The sequence below is a fragment of the Terrapene carolina genome, unplaced genomic scaffold, assembly GCF_002925995.2.
Source record: "Terrapene carolina triunguis isolate 2854851 unplaced genomic scaffold, T_m_triunguis-2.0 Scaffold139, whole genome shotgun sequence".
Taxonomy (NCBI): Eukaryota; Metazoa; Chordata; order Testudines; family Emydidae; genus Terrapene; species Terrapene triunguis.
In genome coordinates, this window is record NW_020664490.1 from 2,141,141 (window position 1) to 2,167,045 (window position 25,905).

Below are 25,905 nucleotides of genomic sequence, written 5' to 3' on the forward strand. Positions count from 1 at the left end.
AAATCAGCTCGCGTAGGTTGCCTACCCCTGCTTTATAAGTTCTTCACAATGCTCTTTTCTTCCTTGTGAAATGCAGGTGGATTTTTTGGCCTAACAATTTTGAAACCCCAAAAGTTGCTGCAAAATGGAATTATCCTCTGTTCAGCACCAATTTCATTAGTGCCAGAAAATGCTACGCTTATATTTACTTCCAAGGGGTACTGATGGGTACTGTCTGTCAGATGAAAGGTGGCAAGGAGCAATGATAGTAGAGACACATAGTTGGGGCAAAACCAGGTTTAAAATATTTTCTTAATGATGAGTTAAACTCTGGAGTCAAACTTAAGTGGTTTTGTTTAAAATTAGTCCAGGCTATACAGTGTAGGTGGGTACAATCATAAAACCAATAGAGGAGAATATGACATTTTTGCTCTAAAGAAATGTGATAATAGAAGTATTTAAAACCCCTGTGAAAAGACAGACAAAAAAACCAGCCACCAACATTTTTTAAAACTGAACAATATAATTTTATAAGACAAACTGCTGAGGAATATCAGTTTTGTCCATTATTTAATTAAAACATACAGTAAGAACAAAATAATGCAAATGTAGGTTTGTACTCATTTCCAGAAAATAGATTCATTTTGACAAACCACGTATTAAGCAGAAATAAATCCTGCAACACACTGATTACTTCAGAACAAGTCACCGCAGTCCTATACATTGTACTTTAGCTGTCAACAGCCAATTCATCTGTTCCGTAGCCATGACACTTGATTTACGTGTAACAGCACGCAGATGGTAAGATGCACAAAGCATGTACATAAGATAAAATGTTACAAAAACATTTGTCAAGTAAAATACATATGCAAGTCATCTCTAATATTTACAACAAAAAGTCTTAAATTACAGGATCATTCAGAAGGCATCTCGTAAATACAAATGCCACAGACAGAGAAAAAGAAAGGCAGTCAATGAAAGGTACTGTATTTGTTATGGCGAAGAACCTTTGGCTCCCAAACTCCAAGTTATGATCATTTAAAAAATAACTAAATGTGGAATATTCGTGTATTCTATCTTCAAACTCCTTCACTGCTTTTCACTGTTAAAAATCAATGTGAAATTCAGCATGGCAAAAGCCACTTGTAAAACAAACTTATTTTGTAGTAAGATCAAAACTCTTAGATGCAGTTACGTTTTGGCATTATCCCAACCCAAAGGAAACACATTCAAGGAAGATTGTTTTAATGCTTTTCAAGCATAAAAGTCTGAGGTTATCTGCTCAATAGGTAATAAGGAAGGCTCTCCCCAGCCTGTGCTTTACCTACATGAGGCACAGCTGTGCTTAATTGTTGCATTAAAACATGAAATAACTTAAAGCAAAGAAAAATGGGATGACATTAATAGCTATTGAATTCTGATTTTTCTATTGATATGCACATGAAAAGCCATTTCATCAGGAGTCAGACAATGACAAGGTTCTTTTCAAGGTAGATTTTGATAAACTACTACCCATCATATTTAATTTGCAACTGTTCTCCCATGAAGACTCTACAATCATGCTGAACTTCTTGGTTAATAGGTGCTTTGATTGTTGGATAATGTAACAATGTTTAACTATGATATCTTCAAAACCCTGTGATGGAGTCTCCCTTTGGCCCATTTTGTGTCATCCTGCCATCAAGTGAGCACATTCTTAGACCACGGATGAATAAATTAGCCAATAAAATGTACATAAACATGCCATATTGATCTCTCTTTTTCCCACCTGGTGCAAGATTAGGCTGCATGGAAAGACACACAGAAGATGATAAATAAACCAGATGCATATGCAATATACTGTACATAAAACCTATCCTGACTAATCTGCATCATGAAATGCTTTGCCTTGCATCTCGTTGAAATGAATGAGGTTCTCCTGAAGAAAGGAACTTGTGCATCCAAAAGCACATTCAAACCTTTGCCTTCATTTCCAAGGCGAAGCACCGCTATGCAAAGAAGAGTCTTTGTAGGTACTCACATGCCAGTAAGTACATTCAGAAATCTAATCTGCTTTCCAGTATTGCCACAGGGACTAGCTTTTTGGAGTGGAATAGGTTTTATCTAAGACAAGTGTGTAACCATGGATGTGCCTCTCAAACTCTTTAGGCTCATGCCAGCATGACATAGAAAGCTGATGGGGTGAAGGAACAGCTGGGTGTACAATGCAGCCCAGGAGTCTTTTCCTGTGTCTAGGGCAAAACTTTCCAAATGTGTGTGGTGAAGCTAGGACTTCAAAAACGTCTGCTTGCCTACTGCATGTGCATCACTTGCACTCGTACAGCAGAACTGGGCAACTGTGCAGACAAATGGCTACTGAGCAATACAACATGGCTACCCATTTTAGTGGGAGCACAAGTTTAGGTGCCTTCATCTGGAAATACAGTCCTTATACTTACACTGAACATTCAGAATTATCTTTAAAAAATCTGAAAGGAGTTGGCTTATATTACACAGACATTAAAAAAATACCCAGCAAGTTGTTTCGCTGGCTTTCCCGCACACTTTTTTTTTTTCCAAATTGGATCTTTGCTTAGAAAAAAAATGCCTGTGAATAATTTGATGAAGCAGTTCTCAAACATTTCAAGTTTTCACTCCACTAATAAATAGGAAAAAAGCACAAGCACTAAGGTTTACCACACACTGGACAATTCAGTTCAACATCAGCAGATCTTCCCAATTATTGATAAGCTACGTACAGAAGGCATTTCAAATGTACTGTTCCCAAAATGCATCACTTAAAGTTAAAACCACTTGTTAGTAAAAGGTCATGTATGTATCCATCGAAAATTGAAGTGTAAGTATTTTTCTAACATCTATTGACAAACATTTATTGGTGTGCATCCTTAGTGAGCTTGTTCATGCTTTGTAGAAGCTACCATGGTTATTAAATTATTTTACACTCCAACTTTTGGACTCTACAAGACTGGCTACAAGTAAAAATAGAAAGAGTAACAACAGCAGAGTTTAAAATAAGGCTTTTTACATTGTCAATAAGATGCCTGCCCATTAACCTATTATTTGTTCTTCACATATTTTTACACATTCATGGCAAAGAAGATTTTGTTCATTTGTCAAAGAACACTCCTGGAACTGCCTTTATTATTAGATAATGCCCCTAATCAGCAGCATAGGAATCTTGTAATGGTAAAATATTTGAAATAAATCCTTTACAAACCAGTGCTGAAACCTATGGAGTCTCTCCTCCATACTTTTTAATAACTCTCATTAGCATTAATGAGAACTACACATGACCACTGGGAAAAATGATCAGTGCTGCCAGTTCCAAGATCCTATTTTCTCATACTGGATTTTTTTTTAAAGGTATTCTTTCAAATCAAACCATATATTACAGATCCTGGCCAGAGCTGACCTTAGCGCAAAAAAAAAAAAAAAAAAAAAAGTCATCCTTCTCCAAGAGAAACTGATGGTTCTCAGTCAAAGCCCATTTCTGATTCCACCACCGTCTTTTGTCCATACTGGTGGCATCTTCTCTTTAACATTTTGAAGTAATAAAAACCCACTGTCACTTGACTGATGTGTAAGAGGCTCAGAATCAAAGACAGCTTCAGGAACTTGACGGAAACTTTTGTTACAGTTCATACACTTTAAATTCCATCCATATACAACTTTCCAGTTAAAGTGTGAATTATATAACCAAAGCTATCTAGTGCCAACAGTCTCTCATGGTTCCTTAACTTTGCATTTTTGTATGTTCACATTATCTTCATTTGATTAAAAAAACACTTTAGTTTTTATACTGAAACACAGGCATACTGGAATTACAGAGAAGAGTGTCACAGGATAAGAGGTATGGGCAAGAAATGAAATGTATATGGAAGTGCATACAAGAATGCAGTATGGTGCCTTGGTTGGAAAGAATCATTTGGTGGGTCCTTCCTCTTTCCAGTCCTTGTATGCAGTAAATACATAAATCCTTGCAGTCTTTTTTGTTCATTTTCCATAATATGGAGTCAAAAAATTTCTCTGTTCTAACCTAGAAGATAAGGCCTTGCGGGACTTCCTATTGCCATTTGGCAAATGTAAAGAAACATTGAAAAAGACAGGAAGTGTTAAGGTCCACTAGTTTCTGCATCCACATCAAGTTAAATCAGGTGGGATTCACTCACCTGATCCTGATGGATGACCCCTGCTCAGTGATCCAAAGGAAGAGAAAAATCTCCTAAAGTCCCTTGCCAATATGCCCTGAGGGAAGAATTCCTTCCTAATCCTAAATTTGGCCATCAATTCACTATTAAGAAAAATGAAATGTTCAAATGACCCTACCATTAATGCAGTGCGACTAAAAAGAGAGATTAGATGCTGCTACTATAGAATAACAGCAATTTGCCTTCGTCACCAAGTGATGTGCTCCTCATTAGCAATGCTTATTGACGCATGTCAACATTTACTTCAGAACCATCTGGATTCTTCATCATAGAACCTCATGAACTTCATTTTCCTTCTAGACAAAGGTGATGTTTTTGGCTCAGGCAGAGCTAGGTCTTTACCTCCAAAAGGGAGAATTAATGGTTTTCCGGCTCAAACATGTTCAACTACGTCCCAAAGGTTCTTCTCAGGAAGACATCTCTCCTTCAGCCAACGTCCTTCCAATGACTTTGGCCCTCTCATTTCTTGAATGGGGTAAGTTTGTTGAAGGTGTGCCAGAAAAGGGATGGCTTTCGTTTGGGTTCTGCCAGGGCAAAGACCTGCTGCTGTGGAATGCTGGTGGGGACAGTGATGTGGCGTTGATGAATAGGATGTAAACTCTGGTGTGGAGGAGGCATGGGACATCCATTATAACTTATACCTGCAGAAGGAAAAAATGAAGAATGTGTGAGACAAATGACAAAGTAATCAACCCAGAGAAAATGCACAGAGCATATGGGTCAAATGCAGCTCTCAATGAAGTCTGAAACTTGCCATCATAGCCAATAGGAGTAGATCAGATCTTATCATATCTGACTTTCCACTTTTCTATTTTGGTCTTAATTTTGATTGGGTAAAAAACAAATAATTGTATGACCTCAAATAACTTTACAGTATTGTCCAGAAAATCAGCAGTAGTTTCACAAAACCAGACAACATATGCAGAAGCATTGTGCTTTTAAGAGGAAAGATGGTTAATGTAGCAGACACTTTGACTTTTTAAGCAATAGCTGGGTAAGATTATGTAAAATGTTCTGACTGGTGAAGAAAAGGTACCTTGGAGGGGAAAATAGTTTTCCAAGGTAATGCTCTCTGACTTTGACATTTGAGTATTGAGATCACAATCTCCTGATCAATTTTTTACAGCCATTGCCCTGAAAATCTGGCCCAATTTGTAACATGCCATTTACTCATATATATTGAGAGATAGATATGTTTACATATTAATATGCACATAAGAATCTCTCAACTGCAGATCAAAATTTTGACATTGATGCATTTGAACAAAGACAAAAGTCATGCCTCTTCCAACCTTCCAGGAAAGCACCCCAACCAACTGCCCACTCAGACCCAGGCTGACTCCCAGCTGCTCAACTCATCAAAAAGTGATCCAAATCTCTCGCACACACACACAAAACCATTTAGAATTTTATTTTGAATACAACAAAATCTCGGTCCAAAGAATATTTTAAATCAACAGTGTTGAATTCTAGAGAGAACTTGGGTGGAAGGGTCTGAACATGGGAATGGAACCAGGGATTCCTGAGTTTCTAATCCCATCTAAACCACTGACACCCTCTGTACCTTTAAGCAAATCACTCAACTTCTCTGTTCAGGTCTTCTTTTAGGTGGGGATAATACTAACTTGCCTGTCTGAAGGTGTTTGTGAGGATTATTTAGTAAATAGTTTATAAAGGGCTTTGAAGTTGAAATACATGCTAAATAAAATCACTTTAGAAAGTCTAACCCCAAAAGAGATTTGCAAAGGATCAAAGAGAATGACTATATTTGAATATGTAAGCAGAGTCTGAATGAGCTCTCCCTTGACATCTAGTGATGAGCTGTGGAAGAGGACTTCAGGAGCCGATCTCGTTTGCATGGGCACACCCACCTGGCCTAGGTGCTTAGCATGATGAGATTGCTTGCCCAAATGGTCACTTTTGGCGGTGTGGGATCCCCAGTCTCCTTGTTATTGGGGCAGGAGTAATAAAGGGTTGTTATCCTTATGTGAATCAAGGGCAGGAGAACTGAACTTGGCATTTCCCAATCGTGGGACTCACCCTCAACTAAACAGTACTCGCTAGGCAGGGGACATGGGTTCCAAAGCCCAGTGAGTTGAGACAGGATGGGAACAGGTACTTATCCCTCATTGGGTACGTCTTCACTACCCGCCGTATCGGCGGGTAGCAATAGATTTATCCGGGATCGATATATCGCGTCTTGTTAAGACGCGATATATCGATCCCCGAACGCGCTCACCGTCGACTCCGGAACTCCACCAGAGCGAGCGGCGGTAGCGCAGTCGACGGGGGAGCCGCAGCCGTCGATCCCGCGCCGTGTGGACCCCAGGTAATTCAATCTTAGATACTTTGACTTCAGCTACGCTATTTGCGTAGCTGAATTTGCATATCTTAGATCAATCCCCCCCCAGTGTAGACCAGCCCATTGTGTGGGCCCTGCCTAACGGTCCCAGACACCATCGGACTCTCCTCTCTCTACGGTGTAATAACAGAGCTAATTTAGACTCAATTGAGAGTCTTGTTACATGCTGCAGGGCTGAAATCACTGATACCTAGGTCTAAGTATTAGACCTGCTTTGGGACAGTGTCTCTGATGTAAGAGACTGCCCAGTGTGCACCAGCAGTGAGGCTCCCCCACTAACAGCTGAAGTCACTGACAGCTGTGTTAAGTGGTGGGCCCTGAAGATAGTAGGGCAGCTGGTGGTGAAGCAGGGTGAGTGGGCAGAAGGGTGGCTGGCAGAGAGGGCCGGCGAATGAGTGCCCGAGCAGTGGCATGAGTAAGGTGCCTCCTTACACCCCCCACCTCCACCCAAGGTGGGAGGTGAACACTGCAGATACATCTCTGAACTCTGGGTCTGCACTGTCCAAGGACAACTGTGAGTGGGGTGCAGAGAAGGGATGAGCACATTAAAGGGACTTTGGGGTTGCTGAACTTAAGAACACTGCCCAACGTACTTGGGGGATGGGTCTTTCGCTCATGGTTTATGTTTATGAGTCCTGTTTGGGATGTTTCCCCAAATTAATGCCGAGTTACCTCCCTCCTTTTATTAAAAAAGTTTTTTGCTACACTCAGACTCTGTGCTTGCAAGAGGGAAAGTATTGCCTCTTAGAGGTGCCCCGGGATTATGTGTAATTGTCCCAGGTCACTGGGACAATTACACATAAAACCAAGCCGGTTTTCCGTTGTATTGTTGAAAAGGAACCCCTCGATACTGAACCCGGCCCTTGTTGCTGCCAACTGTGACTGGCAGAAGGGTTACAAATATCTCCCATCATAAGTTCAATACTGAAAAAATAAATGATATATTTAAAACTTACAATAATACTTAAATACTGTACTCACCTTTAATTTTTCCATGCCTTGATTTTCTCGCATTTTGCATGGCTTGTTTCTTTTGATTTTCTGAGATTTCCATTCCTGGATTTTAAAGTACATTAGGGTCTCAGTATTAAGATATTGTATCTGCTATTTGATAACAGTAAATTAAAAAACATTTGAGCAAACACAATTTTAAAATGATACTTTAGTGATTTTTAAATAATTCTTAATAGTAATGTACCATATGTTTTTGAGAAATACAGGTCCAGATTTTACTGTTTCACCAGTTTAACTCTGGCATTTCATTGGCATAACTGAGATACTAATTTGGCCCTTTGAGCACAAATTGATGCCAACCTGTGCTGAAATAATTATCTCCAGCTGGTGGTCATTGGGGATCTGACTAGCTACTTGTCATTTTACAACTCTCGCAGCTAAATTGGTGATGACAAAGCAAACTAACACCTAGGAAGATTATGTGGATTTATGACACTTTGGGGGCCAATGGATCCACAAACCAGTTATTGGATTGCTAGGAGAGATAAATATGAGGCTTGATTCTCTTCTCACTTACACTGGGGTAAACCTGGGATAACTAAATGAAGTCATTAGAGTTATACTGGTGTAAAGCTGGTAAGAGAAAAGCAAGGTCACAGTATGTATAGACATAATCCTGCTTGTATTCTGTAAAAGAAAACTGAACCCATTTTCCTCAGACCAACACTTGAATTTTTGCTGTTCCTGTGTTTACTGTATTGGTGTTATACATTTTATCTATGTTGATCCAAATTTAATAAAAATATATATTTTAAAAGCTGAAAAGCTCCTCTAAGAATATGAATGAATTTCAAACTACGTCACTGTTAAACTGGCATTTTACAAAATGTAATGTCTTCAGTTTGAACAAACCAGGTGGTGTTTTCTTTTAACGATGAGCTTGTAGCCTTCTTTGGTGTGTGTTATGCATGTCAGTGTATTGAGGGATATTAAATACACTTGTTTACACACTTACATGGTCAGTGTCATGTTACATGATACCATGGTCTAACCTAACAATTTACTGTAATGTACTAGTGTTAAGTGTCTGAGGGATTTCAATGTGGCTGAGAGAGGCTGACTCCCAAAGAGGACAGGCACCTGCTATTAGTGTAGCTAGAGGAATTTTTCCTTACATCTAATGGACTATGTTTTTGGAGTTCAAGTACTGGTGTTCTAGTCCCATCTCACTATGTGTGAGATTCATCTAGTAACTGTGCGTGTTGTTTGCAGCATATGAATGTGTTATATTAGCACAACTAAAAAGGTGTGTGTGGTGCTTCTCGTTCCATTCATATATATACAATGGACTGCAAAGTGCTGCAACCCAAAGCCAGGTGGCCCAACAAAGCAGCCACTTGGATTCCATTCTGCTCTTCATTCACACTTTTCAGTTACTTTGAATTCCCTGCACTTTCTGGCCTGCATTCATGGAGGAGTTACATCCCTCAGGTGACTGTTTTTAATATAATCTGACCATACTCCTTCAGTTACCAGTTATTCCTTTTATTTCATTTGTAATTATTCAATTCTTTTTTCTCTTCCTGGAGACAAAAAAGCAGCCAAAGAAATCAAAAAGTTGCAGCAGCAGGAAGCAGACTGTTTTCTTAGATCTACCATTAGTGGTTTTGGAGAAAGAGCTGCTGGTTGTGGCCCATTCCCAGCATGCACTTATAATAGCTCAGAAGAGTTGGATATGGTTTGGGAGGCTCTGACCTCTACTGAAATGTCTTTGAAAACAGAACTAGTCATTCAAGCTTTAGAATTTGAAGAGTGATTTATTTGTTCCTTGAATAGTTAAATTAGAGACTTCATCTGAATTCCAGCATGATAAATTACAAAATCAAACAAGATGTTTGAGGTTGAGAATACCAGAGGTCTTCCACTGGCTTTGGCTAAAGGATAGTGTTCAACTATGCCAAAAAAGTGAAATTTTAGAAAACAAACTCTCCTGGGTAATGGAGAAGAGATCCAAGCCATAGAGACTTACGAGGGCATATCAACATAAATAAAGTGGGTTTGGACATTAAATTTGAACCATCCCTTCTATAGCATAAGATACCTATATAACACAGGATACTACTAGGTCTGAACCATGGGCGCTGGAACGGGGCGGCCAGGTGGCATGGCCCCGTCACTTTTAAAAGTGGGATGGCTACAGCCTCCCACTTTTTACCTGCCTTAAGGGCAAGCGATGGGGGGTGGGACCTTGGGGGTAAGAGGCGGAGTGGGGGCCATGTTTTGGGCGCTGGTAACTCCTCTTTTAGGGAGCTTCTGGTGCTCCTGGTCTGAACAAGCATTTGGAATGTCTGATAAAGGATATTTTACAGCAGCCTACATTTCACACATATATGCAGTGATATATAAAGCTGGATTTATGAATCTAACATTATAGAAAATACATTTTCTTATTATTCTGTTTTTGTTTGCTACACACATCACTAATTAATATTTGTACAATGTTTTGTAGATATAAATCCCTAACTTGCACTCCTTGCATTGAACACAATGGAAATGTTGGGACTACAAGATATGCATGATCAAGCCCTCTATAAATGCTAAGTTATTATTATCATCATCATTATAATGCACACTGCCAGTTAAGTCATGAGATTATACATTCAAATATAAGATGTAAAATAAAAAATTCAGGGATTTGGCTGCTGCAACTTTCCTTAGAATAGTATTCCTCAGTCTTATCAGTCTCAGGCCTTTTTAGGTAGCTATTTTTGTTGCAATATTACTTTTGGGGGAAGGTTTAGCACCCAATCACCCATGTGTTTTCTTGTAGGAAGGTTCCAAACCTTCTCTCCCACCATATGAGTTTTGATAAACTGTACATAGCTCTGCCAGCAGCAGAAGGCGCCAGCAGCAGCAGTACAGTCTGGGTCTACTGGTCTGCACTTCAAAATCCCCAAAACGTGTAGTATTTGGTCTGACAAGGTGGGTGAAACAACAACTCTTATTGGACTAACTTCTGCTTGGTGAGAGACAAGCTCTCGAAAGCTTAATTTGTTTTTTACCCAACAGAAGTTGGTCCAATAAAAGATTACTTCACCCGCCTTGTTTCTCTAATATTCTGGGACTGACACAGCTACTGCCTAGAAATTTGGGCTGTCCTGCATACTCTCTTGGTTCCATTTTTGTGGAACCCCCAGAAAGGAACTGCTATAACTGTAAAGAGCTCAGATCCTGGCTCACAAAGCTAAAGTGGAGGAGCTAAGTGAACCTTGGAAAGGTCCAAAGATGAACAAAGATTAGCTGTTGATCTCCTTGTGCCCAATCCAATTCACAAATCCCCAACTGCAATGTGCCCAGTCATCAGGTTTAATGGAGCTAAGGCCCATCAAGAATTTGGAAATTAAGTGGGGGCCGGGGTAGGGTGGGGATGTTGTATTTTGTTTTGTAAACAAGGGAGCCCTGCTCCTTGATGTGACAGTCTATTCACTATTAGTCCCTCTCATTTTTTGGACAGCTTGAGCTAGTTTGAGTCGTTTTGTTGTGATAAATGGGATAGATTGTATATTAGTTCCCAAATGCACTACACTGTTCTTCTATTTCCCATCAGCCATCCTGCACCAATGCACATGTTGTTTTAGAGCTCCGCTGGGCTAATATTCAGTAGTCTGGAGATGGGCCCAATAGTGATAAGTGTGTGCCTGGGCAGGGTATGCACTCCATGTAGAAGCCGCTTCTGAAAACAATGGCTGGGGTGCCCAACAGGAGTATAGGCTCCCAGTGCACTGCAGAGCAAGGGAGAATAGGGAAACTAATTTGCAAGGTAGTTTGTTTAGTTGTCTCAGCTCCATCTTTTATTTTGGGTACCAGCTACCCTTGGCTACTTGTAACGTATGGTCCATGGGGGAAAGTTAAGGCTGATGTTGGAATATTAGCTGGTAATGTCTTGACTTTTTCTTTCAGTGTGTGTGTGTGCGTGTGTGTGTGCGCGTGTGTGTGTGCTGTTGAATGACGATGACATTTATTTTCATGAATAAGGAGAAGGATAACTTTAGAGCCATAAACTATTGAGCTTCTCAGCAGGAGAGAAAATAATGGCCTAACAGAGAACAGCCACTACCTAGAATATATACACAAAAGAGGCCTGATTCTTGTTTCAATTACACCAGTGTAAATCAAGAGGAAGTCCATTAAAGTCAATGGGGTTACACTGGTGTGAGATCAGAATCAGCCTCGGCGTACATAGGGATTGCTCCTATTTTATGGGTGGGTTGGGAATATGAGGCTCTTAATCATGTTAAAGTTTTAATGACTTGTGAGTTATGTCATCCAGGAAATCACATTCAGAGCACTTTGGATTTTAATTTGCTGTCATTTAGAGCCATTTCAGTCCTGAAGAATGTTACTTATGAGTTATCCCATCTCTCCCCATTAAAGATAAATGTCATAACAGAGAGCAGCCATCATACATTACACACACACACTGGGATTTTTTCCCTCCCACCATTGCCTTAGGAATGTAAAAATCAGTTTTATGCTTCCTATCACTACTGTCCTCTTATATCTCTATTTTCTCAGTGCAATTCTGCTGAATCTTTTACCACTGATTTTATTAAACTGAAGCGGTTATGCCCAATATTAAACTGTGAAACAAACATAATTTTAAATTAAAATCCCAAATGCGCGCGCACACACACACACACACACGCGATACATTTTGGCCCAAAGCTGGTCCTTGGATTTGCAAGGCCCTATCCAATGTCAGACATGCAGGGTTCTACCCATTCCCCTCCTCACTTATGACTAGGCCTTTCCTCCTCTATAACTTGGCTGAGTGCTGCTATACTACATAGGTTGCACAGACCTAAGGATACTACTGCCTGGCTTTATAACAAAATGTTCTTTAGAAACAAAATGCCAACCACTAGTTCACATATAAGGTGTAGTCCATGCTAAAAAGTTAGATCAACCTAGCTACATAGCTCAGGGGTATGAAAAATCCACACTCCTGAGTGACGCAGTTAAGCCAGCCTAACCCTGGGTGCAGACAGTGCTAGGTCGATGGAAGAATTCTTGCATCAACCTAGCTACCACTTCTCGGGAAGGTGGATTACCTACGCCAATGGGAGAACCCCATCTGTCAGCATAGGCAGTGTCTCCACTTAAGTGCTGCAGCAGTGCAGCTGCAGTGCTGTTGCTGTAAGTGTTTCACCTGTAGACAAGCCCTTCGTACTGGTATGTCAGGTTATTGTTACTGGCACTCTAAGCTCCCCCTCATGAGGTGAATTCTCTCACATCTCTGAAGCTGTGGAAGGCCCCCAATAACCCAGTAGAACTACATGAAGTTCTACTATGCAGTCAGAGGGAGCTTGAGGAATTCCACCCCACCCCATGCCCTAGAAGTCAGCTACACAGGGTCTCTTGCTGCATACCTGCTCTGAGAGGACTAGCGGGAGAGCAGGGGAAGGCCATAGAACGGGGATTAAGGAGCTACTGTTGATCTAGGGCTGCAAAAGTGGCTGTGGGGCAGTTTTACTGCTGCTCCATGACCAAATAGTGAGCATTCCTTCCCCCATCCCTGTAGAATCTCCCTCCACAAAGCTTTTCAGCGGGGGACAGATTTTTGCTCTCAATGAGTAGTCTGTGCTGCAGTTAGTGCACTCATCCTGCCTTCTGCTCTGTGTGTTGTGCAAGATGTAACCCACCACAGAGCCACAGCCACACCAATCCCCAGTCTCAGGATCACAGAGCTCACACAACTGAATGGGAAACAACAGACGCTTGTATAGCTGAAGTTTGTGTCTAGTAAACAGGCACAGCTGCCCAAAAAGGGTGAGAACCCATTTGCACAGAGCCAAAAAGGAGAGAAATCCAAACTTTGCCTTTTGATTTAACACCTCCCCGCACACTGTACATCTTTGCACTCACCCATTTCTTTGTCTTCCTGCACTCTTCGCCTTTCATTTTCACATGCCTCCAGCCACCTTTTCTTATCTTCCTGTTTTTTTGCACAAAACAAATAAACCTCTTCTGTTGCTCTATTCACAGTTTTGAAAGCATTCTTGATATTAATGTTAAAGTCCTTATCTTTGCCATCCTCAATGTCCACAAGTTCCATCTCATCCAGATCAATCCGACCTTTGTAATATAACATGTCCCGTCGCAGCAGGTCCTTTTTACAGAACACAAGCTGATGGTCAAAAAGGAAAAAAATCCTCTGCTGGCTTTTGCCTTGCTTTGAGATTTTGGTCAGTTCGCCCGAGTGGATCAGTTCTGAGCTTCTGGCTAAAACATCCTGCCCCTAAAATATATAGAAGTGTATGTGTAATAAATAAATACACAGTTTTAAGCGACCATATTACTAATTATTATTTTTGTAGCATTTGGTCACACGACAGACAGAACTGTACTTCAGTTTCAATGAACTTTTTTAAAATCTATAAATATAAAAGGTAGATCAAGCTGCATTCACAAAAAAATATGGGTTTGATTCTGCTCTCAGTTTCACCAGTGCAAACCAGGCGTAACTTCATTGAAGTCAATGGAGTTACCCGAGTGTAAAACTATCAAGAAATCAGAATCGGATATAATGGTCCCAACCTAAAAGAAAATACATTTTGTTCTCTTTCAACATGTCTTTGTAATCTCAAAGATACAAACACGTGTTATAACTGTTGCTCTTTCTGAGTAAGACATAAGATAATCAGTAATAGAGTCATTGCAAATGAAGCAACTCAACTTTTAACTGACCAAGGACCACATGAAATGTATGCACCATAAACTACTACCATAGAAAAAAAGATGCCCCCCAGAAGTCATTTAAGTACATTTTAATCTTAAATATTTCATGAAAATGGAAGAATGATACCTACCTCCCAATCAACAATAGATACTTGCCAGCGTGCAATCTTGTCTATGCTTTCCAGCCTTCGTTTGCGCTCATTGATGAGGCATGCTACATTCTTCATGGCCTCATACGCTGCCTGTATATTGTTATAATCACTGTAAAGTGGAAGCAGATTTCAAACACATTATATGCACTGGATATAACACATCAACACAGTTTACCTGACTGTCTGAAGCATGATTCTCTACAGTATTAATTTATCCCCCAACCAGAGTTCTTAAATCTGAAGGGCCTGATTCCCCACTACCTTGCATCTTGTATAGTCATTTACACAATTCTATGCTACCCTATCACCCACTTTGCACAGGTGTAAATTACTACACCCAGGGCAAGGAGGTGGAGAATCAAACCTAAGCTGTGATATCCAGGCTCCATTGAAATCAATGGCACCAGTCCCATCGACTTCAATGGGGACATGGTTTCACCCAAAGAGTTTATTTATAACAGGAATCCAGTTGTGTAAAACAATGTTCTCTTTAATAATTTATTTTTAGATTATATTTTCCTCTCCCTCCTCCCCAATAGCTGGGAGTGAGGCATGGGACTGGGGTGACTTGATAAGGGGAGCACAGCTTAGTGTCCCAGCTGCTTAGCTGCAATGTTATAGGCGTTGAGAGGAATGTCCTCTTCTGTCTTGTACAAGGATTCTTCTTAGAAAGGCCAATGAAAGGATCCAGAGGATGAGGAGTTGCTGAAATCTACCTAGCTGTTGTGAGTTAAGGGGGTCATGAGCACAAAGAAGGAGAAATGAAAGGAGGAGGGATTGATTCTTATTCTTCTTCCATATGGCTTGGGTAGATAGATATAAATTTGTAGTTGTTGCTAAGGTTGATAGCCAGTACATTGCTGCAGCAGTGAGCTGGTGGAATGTCCTTCAGGCCCCCGGCAAAAGAACAAAGGGGACATTCAGATATGATGTGCTCTATCATTTGTACCTGGCGACCACAGGTGTATGCCTCATTTTCCACTTAAAGAGGGTTTGTTCACATCTCCCATGAGATGTCATGATGTGATTCAATTTGCACCAGTCTTTCCGACATAAATCAAAACCTGGTGGTTCCTCAAGAGGATCAATGACGAGCTGTTTGTTTTGAGCGGTCAAAGTGCTTCATGTGACTCTCCATTGAGCCTCAGCATCAAAGTTGGTTGTAAGGATCTTCATACGGTTCCATAGAGGGTTGCAGGATTTTAATCTTGTCTTTGGCGGGTTCTGCAGGTCATGGTGCAGTGGGATCCTCGAATTTGCGTTGACATGAGTAAGAAAGCGAGATGTCTGAGCAGCTCTTCTAATCTGTGGAGGCTGATGTGCAGGGGAAGCAGTCAACTGGGGTAGATTTGAGCATCCCTGACACTATGCCCATAGCATTATTGAGTTGAGTGTCAAGGAGTTTAGTGTGATTACTATGAGACCACACTGGTGCACAATATTCAGCTGCAGAATATACCAAGGCAATTGCGTCTGACAAAGTGGGTATTCACCCACAAAAGCTTATGCTCCAATACGTCTGTCTATAAGGTGCCACAGGACTCTTTGTTGCTTTTTACAAGGCAATTGTTGCGATTCATAAGGTCCGTGGACTGGAGCCCCATGATGTTCTGGCCAATTTCTGATAAGCGCGACACGAGACCTGACCTTATCGTGGGTGTTCTCGAGGTGTTGTCGAAAGGTCAAACTCCAGTCCAGTGTAATGCCAAGATACTTTGGATTAGCTTCATGGCTGACGCTCTCACTGCAGAACTGCACATCAAGTTTGGTATTAGCCATTTTATTGTTCAGATGGAAAGCAGTTACCATGGGTTTTTTTTGGATTAGGCCTAAATTTCCAGCATTGGAAATAATCAGCCATTATGCTAAGATCTCAGGTTAGGGTGCAGCTGGTGGTATGTAGGCTTGTGTGCTGAACAGCTAGGGAAATATCATCCACAAACATGAATTTCCTTGACTCTGTTGCTGGTATATCCACGGTATATAAATTAAAAAGTACTGGGGCCAGGACAGAGCCCTGAGGGATGCCTGAGTTAAGAGTTCTTGGTCTACTGATCTGGCCATTAAGGTGTACCTTAAAGCAGCGATCCCCAGTCATCGCCGCCAAGAGGCAGATTGTTCACCAGCAGTGAATGATGCGGGAGACTTTGAGAAGGAGGCCCTGTCTCCAGACAGTGTCGTATGCCGAGGACAGATCAACAAGGGCGATTCCCGTCTTCAACTTACGTTGGAATCCTGCCTCAGTGTGGCTAGTAAGTGAAGCTACTTGGTCATAGAAGTTTGGGAGGAAGACGAGAACCTTCTTGTGGTGCTTCTGTTAAGTGCTGGTGTTTTCTGTGCTGTGTTTTGTGCAAATCCACCAACATACCAATATCAATTGGCCACTGGATCGTTTTACCGACCTCCCAGCGAACATAGAGGGATTGATTAATGGCTGCTGACAGGCTGGGCCATTGCATGTAAACAGGTGTTTGAGGGGCAAGACTGAGAGTCCTGGCTTCCCCTCCACTTCTGCAAATTTCCTCACATGCTTCTGCCTTACCACCTGCACACGTCTGGATGTGTGTGTTCACAATCCACCTCCCTCTCCCTATTCAAATACCCACTAGAAACTCACTTCTGCAACATCACACATAAGAAGCGAGAGTAACACTAACAAAATCCCACTAATGTAAGGGTGGACATGCCTTATTGAGTGACCGCACAATCTCATCACTGTTTCCCTTGCCCTTCCTATCTTAGTCCCCCTCTTTTTGGTCTGTCTATTACGGTCACTTGTTGTGTAACAGGTGCCCTTACTGGCAGACTATAAACTCTGTGTCTTTAACTGTTCTATGGTGCCTCTCACACATTTTTGGGCATTTGAAAAATAATAGTTTTGAAATAAAATACTGAAGTTTAAATAAAGAAGAAAGCAGCTCCCACCAATCCAAAACAATCTTCTTTTGCCTGGGTTGTGTGGGTGAGTCTGGTGGAGGAGAGGGAAACAGAAAATGTGGGGGAGGCTGATGATACCCTGCCCTAGCTCTACCCACAGTCCAGTATTACTGGATGATCCTGCTCAAAAGTTACCAGCAGTGAAACAGCTACACATACTGGCATTCAAATTGATATCATGGGGCTTCCAAGTTAACCATGGAGATGAATAATGGCAGTAACCATGGAACTGAATGGCAATAATCCATCTCTCTTATTGGGCTAAATCCCGCACTACGTCCACGAGCAAAAATTTCATTGTATTCAATGGGAATTTTTCCAAGGTAAATACTGTAAACGTTGGACTCAGAGAGATTGTTTCAGGCTGGGTCTCTGCAGACTGGTTCATAGATGGAACCTTTTCCCTGCAACCGTAAGGGCTAGAAACACAAACTTTTAAAGATAAAAGCTTAATTTATTCAGAAAGTAAATCAGCACAGGGAAGTACTTAGAATGGCTATTTATTAATGATTTATGACTTCAATGGAGCTATATTGATTTATACCAACACATTATCTGGCCTCTAGATTTTACAATAAACAAAGATATTGGAGGAGCGCAAGAGGATAAAATCACCCTTTAACTTCTGCCAGCCCAAGCTTACACACAGATCTTGCCCATAACAGTGCTTTTCATGAGTTCATAGTAAAGTCAGTTAGTTAGGTCTCAGTTCAGCTTTGTATGGTTTATAGAGTGTATGCCAGAAACTCGGATTCACTGCTTGCTTACTAAATGAATGGACTATAGTTTAAATTACAGTCAGGCAATCCACATACTAAGTGTGCACTAGCACACAGTACACATTAATTCATCACTTAAATTAGCAGGAAATCATACAGAACAAAATTAAATTCCTAGTTTTAAGTTTCACGATGACAATGCTCCAAGTAGATGTTGAACAGTGTGGGCAACAGGCAGCAGCCTTGCTGGACTCCAACAGTGGTGCAAAACCACTCTCCTATTGTGCCATTGAGGAGAACTGCATGGCTGGTCTTGGCATACGGTTGTTTAATGGTAAGAATAAGCTTACAACCAACACTGTACTTCTTCATGGGTGCCCAGAGAGCTTCATGCCATACTCTGTCAAACTCCGTCTTGAAGTCAACAAAGACATGGTAGATGTCCTGCTGGTGTTGTAAGTACTTCTCACATAGAACACGAAGGTTGAAAATCTGTTCTGTGGTACTTCTTCCAGCATGAAAGCCAGCCTGGTCTTCAACAATAATATTCTCCACTTGTGGCTTCAATCTGTTCAATATGACTTTCAACGTCACTTTGCTGGGATGGCTAATTAAGCTTATGGTCCGGTAATTTTGATACAATTGCAGGTTGCTTTTCTTTGGCAGAGTGATGATTAGTGACTGTGTCCATGTGGAGGGCCACTCACCGGTCTGCCGATCTTGTTGCAGATCTTGGTGAGTATATGTATTACTATTTCTCCTCCGAATGTCATCAATTAGGCTGGGATGTTGTCAATACCTGTAGCTTTTCCATTCTTGAGTGATTTCACAGCTGTCTCCTAGGACGTCCATTGCTGCCTCATTCATTACAGCGTTGAAATTGTTGGTCGTTGTTTCTACGTCTTCCTCTAGAGCCAACAGCGGGGCAAATTTTCCGCTGATCATTGCTTGGAATGACTCTGCAATGTTTCGGTCTCTGAGTCTTTCTAAGTCAAACTTGGTTCTGGTGAACTTTGGCCTGACGATTTTCCTTAGCCGCAGCCAAAAATTTAGCATCACAAGGTCACTCTGTTGGAGTCCGGCAAGGCTCCTTCTTTCACCCACACTGTTCAACATCTGCATATATCTCAAGAAACAAGCAGGTTTTGCAGACTTTTGTTCTCTTCTCTATTATAGAAAAGTCCTATAGAGTATAATGGGGATTAAACCAATATTAAATAGGGCTTTATAGAAATTACTACAATAATATAATTTAACAGAGAATGATAACCTTTCAACAATTTTTATACCAACCTACAGAATTTATTGAGACTTGTACAGAACTAAAACAGGTATTTAATCTCTATTAAGTTCTATAGTTTGGTTCAGTATTCTACAGAAAGGAGATCATTCTTTATTAAGCAGCACTGACTATGATTCTGTGAAGAAGGCAAAGTCTGTTTCTGGTTACCACACAGGCTCTCTTGGGTCTGATAAACTGGTATCCTCATGGTGAGTTGAGAAAATGACAGCCTCAGTTCCTTTGCACATTTAGTGAACAAAATTAAACAGTTCGGACCAAGGGAAGCCCATGGCCTCTTTCCACACAGAGCACAGATAAGCATTTTCTAAGTGAATTTTGTGAGGGCTCTGAAGAAATTTTGAAGGGGAAAATGGGGGTGGGGGGGGGGGGAGAGAGACCAGAACAACTGATAAAAACCCAAGACAGTTGAATCATGGGCATCATCTGGAAAAATATACACTGGAGAAGGGATTACTGGGTTAAGAAATAGTGCAGTAATAGCAAAGGAAATGGTAATTTCCTGAACTGGCTGCCAGTTAACCAAACACTGAATGAAGATCCATATATGAGTGATTGTCAGATCACCGGAAAATATTCAGTACCACCTTTAGAGGGAGTTTTGCCTGAGTAAGTTCCTATGTCCAGGGTTGTTTCCTACACTGAAGATAGTAACAATGAATGTAGATAGTCTGGGTATCTCTCATTAATATATTTTTCCACCACAAAATTATTGAGTCTTTCTATACTGGTTGTTTCCTCTTCCACCCCCCACCCCCTTGATTCACTTGTTTCTTGCAGTATCTAACTACATCATTTCATAAGGATTTTTCAGTTCTTTTTTCCCCTTGAACATATTTTTCAATGTTTAATGCTATTAAACACGTTCAGTTTATGTTGTTCTTCTAAGACCATCTTCACCTCTTCTATCTCTAAGGGTGTATCTACACAGCAAAGAAAAACCTGTGGCTGGCTGGGCTCTAGAACCATGAGGGGTGAGAGGGAAGTCAACACAGCAATGAAACAGCCCTGCAGTCCGAGCCTGGCAAGCCCGAGTCGGCTGGTACAGGCCAGCTGCAGGTTTTTCTTTGCTGTGTAGACATACCCTGAGACACTTCTCTTTTCTAATTCTTCCCTTTTCTTCCCTACATGTATCCCTTGTTCATTTTTCCCTTGGAATCATTGATATTTTTTCACTCTGGTTTACAAATCTCTTCTCCTTCCTTCCCTCCCTCTCTCTCTCTCCAGATCAGTCCCCTTATACTCAAGGGTGACTATTTAACATGTATATTGTTTCTGAAATATTTTTTCACATAGTCCCAGGATGATAAACATATTGGGTGAAATTCTGTCCCCACTGAAGTCAGTCACAGCTTTGCCATTGATCTTAAGGAGCCAGGTTGTCATCCACTGCCTGACCAAATCTACCTTAGACTGCTTTAGCAATAAGGTAACATTATGGTATTAGACAGATCATTTTAATTCTCTCACCCGTGCTCTTCGGTAGTATATTTGAGTAACTCTGCAAGCTGAAGAGGGTATTTACAGATCTTCTGAACAGGTGTAAGGAGAAAGCCATCAATAGCAATGTCAATCATCTGCTGAAGCAGGCGACAGGCCTCAAAGAAGTGACGGTATTTGCTCTGTTTCATTAGGTTGGAAAGCTCAAGGCAGGCACTGGGATGATTGTTACAATACTCTGAGTAGATGGCAAAACCTTCTTGCTATAAAGAAAAACCAAAGCTTTAGCTAAAACATTCATCTTAAAAAGACAAAACCAAAAATCGATATTGAAGTTATAAAACACTTCTGGTTACACTAATTAGACAGTTTGCTAAATTACACCCAAACTGAATAACAATCTATTTAGAAAACACAGAAGAATCTATTCTACAATTGGTAATAGGTGAAACTCCTGTTAATATGGATCGCAGGAGAGTGCATTCACTAGCAGTGCTTGCTGCTTTCTGAAATGGAAAAAAACCAAATATCTCTTTAAGCTAACCAGATTTGTGAATTTCAGTCATACGGGGTTCTCTGTGAACACTGAAACAGAGGCCTCCACAAAATCACAATTATCAAACTCACTTTAAGAAGGAGTTTTCTTTGAGGAGCCTTGGAAATTGGAAGCCTCCTATGGTTATTGGTAAAGCTGAGCGAATAATAGATTTTTTGGTTAAAAATAATAATAATGATAATCTAGTTCAATTTGAACCAAACCAATTTTTAAGAGATTTTTTCAAATTGAAAAAATGTCATTTTGAGTTGAGTGAGATGTCTGAATTGACTCTAAACAATTTTTTGTTTAGTTTTTCTATTTGATCATTTTGGGGTTTTCTGCCCCCCCCCACCACCTTTTTTTTTTTTTTTAACTTTCCAAACTTTAGAACAGCATTTTTTTTTTAAGCAAAATTAATTTTGAAAAAAAAAATGAGTATTTTTCAGCCTGAACTATTCAGTGAGTTCTACCCAAACACATGAATAGTTATTGAACCCTCCAAAATGCATTTTTCGGTGACATTTTTATTTGCCAAACTTTTTTTCTCAAGTCTACTTGGAGGTTATGTAGGTGATTAGCAATGATATGTGACTCTTTTCTCACCTTTATTAACCAGGGTGATTGACATTTTCTCTGGGAAGATACTGGATGTAGTTTTCATAGAACAAAATCAACTCAGATACCTGCAGTTATGTAAATGTTAACCTGTGATCTGTGTTCCCTGTAAGCTGCATGCTTGGGCTGCCAGGCAGGAGAGATTTAAGTGCCGTTCTGTGCACAGGAGGCAGCATGTGTTCAAGTGCCCCTCCCCCCATGTTGCCCATCCTGCAGCTGCTCCTGGGACCCTCCTGCTGGCTGTGCAGAGCAGAAGCTGGGGGAGGGAGGAGGGTGCTCTCAGGATATCACCCTCCCCCCACCCCTGTACCCCATCTCTGCAGAGCAGGGCAGAGGGGATAGCCTGGCTCAGGAGGACAAGGAGCTGCTGTGGTCTGAATGGTGAGTGGCTGTCGACTGAGTACCTTTCTTAAAGAGACAGTGCATTGTTTCTGACATTTCCCCAGAAGCCAGCTCACACAGTCTCTCTCTCTCTCACACACACACACACACACACACACACACACACACACACACACAGAGTCTCTGTCTCTCTCACACAAAGAGTCACTGTCACACACACACAGCGTCTCTCTCTCTCTCACACTCACACACAGAGTCTCTGTCTCTTTCCAACACACCTCCCAACACATACTCGTATTATTATTATTGTTACTTCTTGGTACTTCCTGCAATGCACATATATGCTCTGTAATTTTATTCTTTCAAAGTGTTATTTTAGTGTTTTGACTGGTCTATGCATTTCATAATTTTTATTTCTCTTACACTTAAATTTAATTCTTTGAGTAGTGAGTTCTAAAATGCCTAACCTGTCCTGGCTGGAGTAATTATCCCTCTGGTAACTTTTAAAATATATATATTATATCTAAGTTTTTTGTTTCTACTGGTGGTGCATATAGGCACATACCTCGGTGCACATAAGAAAATGTATTCCGCATATGGATGGAAAAAATTAGAGGGAACATTGCCTGTGATTGTTGGAAACAGTCCTGTTCATCTGGGACCTTGGGATCACCATAGCTATGAAAATGGAAAGACTGTTCACTTACAAGGAAAATAGGCCTACTCAAAGGGTGGAGGTGGAAAAAAAGGAGGGATTTTAAATGTTTTCATATAATCAGCACTAACTAAAGTGTCTTCCTCATGGTAGTTTAACATTTACTAATCATATTTTGTTTATTTCATAAGCAAAATGGAGTTAAATGACATACATGTTGAAGAAAGCAGGATCCTATTTCACTTAAATGAGGTTCCTCTTTGTTGTACTGTTTCTCAAGATCTTTCAGAAACTTTCTTTGGAATTTGTAAATATCTTCAATGTTTCCAAAAATGGTGTTTAACTGAGCCATGGTGAACATTCCTGTATGTTTACGACACTGCCGAATATATCCCTGGAAATAAAACAAGAAAACCTCTTTGTATCAAATCTGAAAGAGATCAAGAGCTTGAAAATGGAGTTTGTACTGAACAAGCCAACTCAATTTGATATTCTGCTTTCCAAGGTTAGATTTTTGTGGTCTCTGATTTCAAGGCCATATTCACTACAAAACTGGATGTACAAATTCAGATGTGTGTCTGAACAGTTATGTTACTGATTCTCCCAATCCTAATTCTGTTTCACCCTAGAGTTGATTAGTCAGGAAGCCAGATGTCAGCACTTGTATAATATCTAATACAGAGCTGCATTTTATTGTTATAACTACCAATCCAGGAGGAGGAGAGCCTGCACTACCAGTTTTGCCACAGTGTTTAGTAGTAACTGCCCCAACTGTGCTATGACAGAGTTTGATCTTGCCTGTACAGATGAGACCAAATTCTGTAAAAACACAGTCTAAAGATAATCTTTGCTAGGGCTAGTGTAACCCACACACCTCTGGGGGGTGGTGTTCTGTCCCATCTAGTGGCACCGAAACCATTTAGAGCAGTGGTGGGCAATGTGCGGCCCACACATGGCCTGTTGGGGTAATTCGCTGGCAGGCCGCCAGACAGTTTGCTTACGTTTGCACTGCTGCCTGCAGCTCCCAGTGGCCATGATTCACCGTTCCCGGCCAATGGGAGCGGCGAGAAGCAGTGTGGGCTGCAGGGACGTGCCGGCCACTGCTTCCTGCAGTTCCCATTGGCCAGGAATGGCGTCCTGTCTCACTCTCCTCTCTCCCCGCCCCCATCCCTCAGATGGGATGTTCGTTCCAGATTGGCAAAATTATAAGGCTTCCCAACATTTCAACACTTCCCATTCTAAATTTTCGGTTGCTTAACTATAGGCTAGTTCTGCCTACAACAAAGCATATTCAGAACCTCTGATTAAAGGGATTATAAGTGTAGCAACCTCCATCATAACTAGTCACCAAAGATTGAACCCGAGCCATCCAGACTTAAAAGTATGAGCTTCTACTACTTGAGTTCAAGCTATAACTCCCTTAGCTGGTAGCTATACAGTTATCCTCTAAAAATCCACCAGAGGAGGGCCCAAAACACATGTTGGACAGTGAATTACAAAAGTGCCAAATATTATTATTAGACCTGCAATACTTTTCACAATGAACATCAGCGGGGGATAAACTGGGAGTTTAAGAATATTTGGAAAACAATTTTAGAATAACATTCAGTGCTGATTTTATTTCAGCCCACATCTTAATAGTTTTGAATACAAGATCACAATTTTCAGCTCAGTTGGTCTGAACATGCAGAGCTTTAAAATTGCTATACTCTAAACTGTATATTAACTACAATTTTATAAACCTGCATGTCAGAGAACTGTGTGCCACTACTACTAGACAGTGGCACAAGGCAATTCAGTGTGAATCACAGAAATGTAGGACTGGAAGGGACATCAACAGGTCATCTAGTCAAACCCCTGCACTGAGGCAGGACTGAGTAATAACAACTAGACCATCCTTGACAGGCGTTTGTCTAACCTCTTAAAAAACTCCAATGACTGCTATTCCATAACCTCTCTAGGTAATTTGTCCAGTGCTTAACTACCTTTACAGTTAGGAAGTTTTTCCTAATGTCTAACCTAACTCTCCCTTGCTACAATTTAAGCCCATTGCTTCTTTTTCATGCATGTCCTGAGTGGGACGGGGGTGGGTCCAGGCAGTGGGATTGGGGGGAGGGAGGTCGAGGGAGTCAGTGGGTGTGTGGGGATGGACCGGGGGAAGCAGGGTGGAGGAACTGAGGGGGACAGGACTGGGACTGGGGGGGGCTGAGGGGGATGGGACAGGACTGGGATGGGGGGAGTAGGGTAGGGGCTGAGGGGAGCATGAATGGGACAGGGTAGAGAGAGCTGTGTAGAGTGGGGTGGGGCGGGGGAGACAATGGGGCTGGGCTGGGGAGGGTTGGGGGGTTGGGGAGAGGGACAGGGTCTGGAGGGGATGAGACAGAGGGGAGCAGTACTGGAATGGTGGGAAGTTGAGGGGGTGGGACAGCAGGGGGAGCGATGGGGGTGGGATGACGGGAGAGGCTGAAGAAGAGATTTGGGGTAGGGCAAGGCTGAGGGCAGTGGGTTGGGGGGAGCAGGAGGACTGTGGGGGAGGCTGTTGGAACGGGGGCAGGGACTGAGGGCAGTGGGTTCGGGGTGGGAGGTACAGGGGGGCCTGTGGGGGAGGCTGAGGGAACAGGGTCAGGGTGGGGCCTGAGGGCAGTGGGTCTGAGGGGAGCCCCCCCAGAGGGACCTGCCAGGGGGCCAGGTGAGCCCAGCAGTGCTTACCTGGAGCGGCTCCCAGGAAGCATCCAGCAGGCAGGTCCCTCCCAGTCCCTCTGGCCCCTTCCTAGGGTTGGGTCAGGTGGAGGGGAGGGGGGTAGGGGCGGGGGGAGCTCTCTGCCCGGCGACCGCTGTCTGCTGCCGGAGTCTACAGGCCCCACCCCGCTGCAGCACGCAGGGGAGTGAGACCTCCTCACTGCCTCTCTGTGTGCCGGGGCAGGGGGAGGGCTGCGCTCTGCAGGCTCCTGCCAGCCAGGTGGGGG

The 25,905-nt window shown here is 41.8% G+C and overlaps 1 protein-coding gene across 2 annotated transcripts in view; it reads right to left on the reverse strand.

Annotated features, from left to right (window-relative positions):
* Positions 1–2,590: 2,590 nt before the first annotated feature.
* The window catches only part of LOC113406789 (spermatogenesis-associated protein 13-like), a 71,460-nt gene continuing 48,145 nt past the window's right edge, over positions 2,591–25,905 (reverse strand). The window contains exons 7-12 of one of the 2 annotated variants that reach the window (XM_026653499.1): positions 23,154–23,333; positions 20,820–21,052; positions 14,373–14,502; positions 13,429–13,801; positions 7,531–7,605; positions 2,591–4,828 (exon numbers count right to left, since the gene is read on the reverse strand). In XM_026653499.1, coding sequence (XP_026509284.1) covers positions 4,647–4,828; positions 7,531–7,605; positions 13,429–13,801; positions 14,373–14,502; positions 20,820–21,052; positions 23,154–23,333 — 1,173 coding nt within the window. In that variant the 3' untranslated portion in view covers positions 2,591–4,646. Of the gene's footprint in view, positions 4,829–7,530; positions 7,606–13,428; positions 13,802–14,372; positions 14,503–19,177; positions 19,233–20,819; positions 21,053–23,153; positions 23,334–25,905 lie in introns of those variants that run through there. The other variant, XM_026653500.1, reaches the window with a different exon arrangement.